This window comes from Haliotis rubra, unplaced genomic scaffold (genome assembly GCF_003918875.1).
Source record: "Haliotis rubra isolate DU_JTF1 unplaced genomic scaffold, ASM391887v1 Scf561, whole genome shotgun sequence".
NCBI lineage: Eukaryota > Metazoa > Mollusca > Gastropoda > Lepetellida > Haliotidae > Haliotis > Haliotis rubra.
In genome coordinates this window covers 367,755-373,754 of record NW_025767259.1, presented here as the reverse complement: position 1 = coordinate 373,754, position 6,000 = coordinate 367,755, and the positions used below count along the sequence as shown (strand labels likewise).

The 6,000-nt window shown below is 42.1% G+C and overlaps 1 protein-coding gene across 1 annotated transcript in view; it reads left to right on the top strand.

The window, feature by feature from the left end:
* Positions 1–5,362: 5,362 nt before the first annotated feature.
* The window catches only part of LOC124254062, a 239,774-nt gene continuing 239,136 nt past the window's right edge, over positions 5,363–6,000 (top strand). The window contains exons 1-2 of the mRNA XM_046687914.1: positions 5,363–5,460; positions 5,797–5,837. Coding sequence (XP_046543870.1) covers positions 5,448–5,460; positions 5,797–5,837 — 54 coding nt within the window. The 5' untranslated portion in view covers positions 5,363–5,447. The remainder of the gene's footprint in view (positions 5,461–5,796; positions 5,838–6,000) is intronic.

Here is a 6,000-nt window from a genome sequence, read left to right as displayed (position 1 = left end):
CCTCTGGTCCAAAACTAACAAATGAAGGTAGTTTTTGTAGTCATTACACTTGGATCACACTCACATGAGTATAATCTTGTGTTTTGCTTGCTTGTGAATAACCATAATGGCATCTCCTCTCCCCCATGTGAACAGTGTGCTGTTTCATGACAGCTGGGGATCTGTTATGCACAAGTTGTCCTGGATGTGCAGACATTTCTTGTTCAGAGGAGTGCCATTGTGAATTATGCACCTCTTTGACTAAAAAAGCTTTATGTAAACTCCTGAGACTGTTACCAAAGCTGGAAGAAGAAAGTAGATGCCGGCACTTGACAAGTCATGAGAGGTTACTCCAGAGCCCACACAGATCTTATCCATACCTGTTGCTGTGGAGATAGTTTTCCCCAACAGAAAACAATGATGGAATCTTTATTAAAATCTTGTTTATCAGTAGTGTTGATTAATATTAAAAAAACAAAATAGAATTCTGAGATGATTCAGGCTTCTATCCCAGCAGGGGTATCACAGGGGAGTACATCAGAATCTCAATCTAACTCAGGCCGACAGGCCATTGTGCCACTTGACAGGGTTTGGACATCAACTCAAAGTCTGGTCTCAGTCCTACCATAAATGGACCATCCTTATCACCCGACGCCATATTGATAAACTGATGAAGAATATTGAAATGGTTAGACAGGAGACCTTTGAGTATTTCCAAGTGTCAACATAAACCTTACCGTTAAAGTCCAAGTTATTCTTGTTCAACCCTACTGGGAACCTACCAAGTAGGTTATACTGTTGCTAAAGGATTCCTTTCAGATTCCCATGTCAAAATGAATAAGGCTGTTTTAATCCCATCCGGGGTGAGTGAGTGAGTTTGGTTTTACGCCGCTTTTAGCAATATTCCAGCAATATCACGGCGGGGGACACCAGAAATGAGCTTCACACAATGTACCCATGTGGGGATTCGAACCCGGGACTTCGGCGTGACGAGCGAACGCTTTAACCACTAGGCTACCCCACCGCCCCAATCCCATCCGGAAACACATTGAGTGAGTGAGTTTAGTTTTATGCTGCTTGCAGCAATATTCAGCAATATGAGCTACACACATTGTACCCATGTGGGGAATCGATTCTGGACCTTTGGCATGACTGGGAATGCTTTTACCACTGGACTACCCCACTGCCCTGACACACATTGAGTGGGTTTTACATATCTGTTATATCAGTCTAAGTAAACTTAGCCTCAGTATTATTTGGTACCCTACGATACTGTAGAGGAGTGTAACGAATAGTACTGAGACTAAGTTTACTTAGACTGCTGTTATATCAATGTGTTCCATTACTTCCCATCATGCAACTGCCAGGACCAGTATGGGTTTGTTGTTAATTTAACAGTTGAGTTGAGTTTGGTAGTAGGTCACATCAACCTTTTTGAATTTTCCAGCCATATAGTGACAAGATCAAGCCTGAAATAATACACATTTTAAGTACAAAGTTCAAATGGGTTTTATTTTAAAACCATATATTTTTCCTTATCCTGACTCATGCTCTTTTGCTTGTCTTCTTCTTCTTGCGAACATAGTGGAAACACGTGTATCTCCCTAATTGAAGCTCCCTTCAATGTATAATCACTAATTAATACTCACCATGACTTGCCTCCCTTGACCCAAGCGCGGGAAAGGTGGCGCCACCCTTTGGCCACATGCTTCACTCTCTCCTTCTTCGCCCAGTGAGCAGGATGTGAGAGCGCCTGTGTCTCCCTGCACACTATATCCTTTGATTATTCTTAGTTTATTACCTCTTATTACTTACTAAAGAGGTATAGCTAGTATCCTTTAACAATATGTATTGATAATTACTCGTAATTCTACTGTTTATTCACGGTATTCCGTGATTGTTCAGCTAAGTTTACGTTGATGAAAATCTGTACTGTTTGTAGATTACGTTTTTCTGCTGCTGATCCGCATTTAATATGTCCTAGCTGTACTACGCCTTGTGCGTTTACTTCACGTTGCAGTTATTGTAGTAATTTATCCATTTCTGCATTTAACAAATATCGTTTTTGCGTCTTGAGACGTGCAGCAGATAGATCACGTAAACAAGCCTTAGTCATGGCCGATACATCGGACCCTCTAGCCAGTCCACTGCTGTCGGACGACCCCCTCCCGTCTGGTGTTCCGCTAGAGTTTCCCTCGGAGGAGGGGTGTGGGATGCAGTCCGCCGTCTCCAAGAAGCATCCTGCTTCCCCAGACATCCCGTCATCGCAGCAGAAGTCTAAGAGGGCATCGACTTCATCACAGCGTAAACTCCGCACCCCCAGGGCTACATCCACGTCTAAGGGGAACTCAACAAAGTCCAGCAGTACTTTCTCAGCCGAGATTGTTCCCGTTGCAGAGTTGGGCCTGTATGATGATGATCAACCGATCATCATACCAGACTTACGGCAGAAGAAGCCGTCTCCAAGAAGCGTCCTGCTTCCCCAGACATCCCGTCATCGCAGCAGAAGTCTAAGAGGGCATCGACTTCATCACAGCGTAAACTCCGTACCCCCAGGGCAGCGTCGACCTCCAAGGGAAAAGCTAAGAAGCCAGCTAGAACGTTCTCAGCCGAGATTCTTCCCGCCGCTGAACTGGGCCTGTATGACGACCAGCCGATCATCAAACCCGATCCACGCCACAAGAAGCGACCGGTGTCAGCTACAGTAACGTCAGCAGAGATGCGCCATGCAGCCTGATGTCTCTACACTGATGTCATGAGAGAAACGGCGCTTTGATGAAAATCAAAACACAGTGCATATGGGACTGCGATGGGATTTCATCGCTAAAATCAACTGCCAGGTCAACCGGACAGACAATTTCCGCCCCAGCATTATCCTCCGTACTTTCGGACCACATGATACGCTTGACTTATCCTTGTGCCCAGTGAGAGCATTGAAAGTTTATCTACATCGATCCAGAATAAGGAGGCGCAAGTTTAAAGCGACTTTTTCGTCCCGATATCAACAGTGACACAGGCGGAAGTCTCCGCACTCTGATATCAATCTGGATAAGAACTGTCATACTACAGGCCTACAAAGCAGCAGGACTCGATCCTCCAAGAGCCTCCAACCCACACGAAATTAGAGTGCTGGCGTAAACACTCGCTCTACATGGGAATTGCTCACTTACCACGATCATGGAGGGCTGCTTCTACAAATCGGACATGGTGTTTGCAAACCACTACTTGAGAGATATCGCCACCGAGGACGTCTCAGGCATTCACCATTTCGGCCCACTGGTTGTTGCACAACAGTTGACAGTTCCTCACAGAAGATGAGACGTAGTCTCGCTTTTTTATCACATGACTTATCAAGCCTACACTCAGCGGAGTTCTGCTTCAGTCTCACTGCACGTCTCAAGACTAGCATAAGTGATAAAACCCAGTACTTTTACTCGTACAGTAGGGTCGCTTCTCCACATGGAGTCGCTAAATCCACATCAAAATGTTAACAGAAGTAGGACCAAAAGTTAACAATTGTGGTCCCCCCATCAAAAGGCAGCTGAAAGAACACGATTGCTAACAGCAGCAGAGTTTAGCAGTAATGCAGTGCCATTATGAAGTTCCCGTAGGGGGGTATATATTGACGTAAAATTCACTAAATAAATCCTAAAGTGCTTTTCCCACCACCTTTTCCGTCGGATTCTACAAGCAATTAAGCATGAGTCAGGATAAGGAAAAATATGTAATTTTCTGAATAAAATTGATATTTTATACTTATCCTGATTCATGAGGTAAGCCCTCCCAACCTCCCCACTAGACACTTTGGATTTCCCTGCAAATTCAAGTGTCGGGCTCATATTCAGGAGAGAGTGAAGCATGTGGGGGAACGGTGGTGCCAGTTCCCGCCAAAACAGGAAGAAGGGATAACTCTTGGTGAGTAGTGATTAGTGATTTTACGTACGCTTTATTGAAGGAGCTTCAATAAGGAGATACAAGTGTTCCACTATGTTCGCAAGAGGAAGAAGACAAGCAATTAAGCATGAGTCAGGATAAGTATAAAATATCAATTTTATTCAGAAAATTACATTTTCAGTTTGTCGCGTCATTATGTGAATCCCTTGCAGTTGAAAAGTCCACACAGTCAAGCAGTATAGGCTTGATGGTGGACACTTCATCGCAAGAGACACACATGGGAGGTCCATCCCCATCTGTTTTCAGCAGATAGTCATGAGTAAACTGACTGTGGCCTATACGACATTGTCATAGAATTACCTCACCACGTCTTGACTGACAACCCAAGTAGGTATAACCAATTGTTGGCTTCAATTCATGCAGTTTATTTCTTCCTGCTTGGGTGTCCCACCTTTTCTGCATAAGGTCATAACTTTTGATAGTGGGTTTGAAATCACTGTACGGGATCAGCAGTGGAGATAAGTGTTTGTCAAGAGCTGCTTTAGCTGCAACATCGGCCTTTGTGTTACCTTCTATGCTGATGTGACCCGGGAACCAGCAGAGGACGATGTCACATTGGCCAGTAGAAAGATCGTTGTAAAGTTCTAAGATGTCTGGGATGATAGGATAACTGGAAGTAAAATTTTGAAGTGCTTGAAGGCAAGATAATGAATCTGTAAAAACAATGAAGTTTTTGGAATGGTTCTGTTGTTTAATATAGGTCAAAGCTTGTGATCTATGGGTGTTATACTTGGAACATAACTGGTTGTATTCCTGCTAGAACACCAAAGGATTAGTTTCAGACTTTTTTTATTTTATCAAGGGTAAGATCGACCTGTGGTTTCACCATCTGCCAAGGTGGCGAAGAGAGAAGTCGGTAAGGTGCTGTGAGATCAATATTAGCTGCAGATATGTGTGGTTGTATTCTGATTCCAAGTGGTGGAACCAGGCGTGGCAGATTAAGAAACAGGCTTTCATAGAGAGAGTTGAAAACACAATTGTATGCTTGATTGGACTCATTTGAATGTAATTTAGTGATATACTGCAGTGAAAGTTTAATGTCATTGTTAACATTAAACCTACTGTCTACATATCAAGGTGAGCTACTCTGCCATGGCACTATTATATTCTGCTTTCGACACCAGGATAAGAAACAAGATGTTTGTTAACATCCTTTCTTTGTGTCTTCACATTATACAATTTCATTTACTGCGGCTATTTGCTGGAAAGATGTGTGCTATTCTATGAACTGAAATGAATATCCTGTTCATTGTATTGTTCAGAAAACCGAAAGTTTAGTTGGTGTATATTACATTTTGATTTGTTGAGGGTATGTTGTCATGGAACCGGGGGACACTATCTTTAAGATTTATAAATTGATACACTGATTAGAAAAATTGTAAGCATAACAATATACATCTTGAACATGGTATACACTTTACAGATAGTAACAAGAAGGTGTCACTTGGTGAAGATCAGCAAAGAGAGATTTGACTTTACTGTGGACTACATATGTCAAATATTGCGTCAAGAAAATGATGTCTATATGTAAGTATACATCAAATGATTTAATTATCTACAACAAGATATATACAGTTACCTGTGACCATGACTAAATAGGTCCTTTCAGATGATTGTGTGAACAAATATTACTGTTTTGTTTCAAGTTAGTTTACCAACCATTTGTTCCTGATCCTGCAGTAACTATCAAAAAGGTTTCCAGAAAATAATATGTAAACAGGTCATGTGAATAGCAGTATTAAGAAAGCCAGATGGCTATAACACATGATGACATTTGCATAAAAGTGTTTCCGGTACCACTCGTCAAGTCATGCTAACATTTTATGTTCTACTGACAGACAACAAATCTTTGGTTTCTTTCAGTGAAATTCAACAACCTTTTGAGCCAGGTGTTAAATACAATGGTAGGTACTTTTTTTTGCAAATCTAACACAAACAAGGCTAGTGACACATTTTCCATATAGTCCCTTTGGACAACAACTGATCAGTAGCTATGTACAACAGATTGATAAATCAAAAATTGAATTTCTTGCCTGTGGGACAAGTACCGTCAAACGGGTGGGGTTT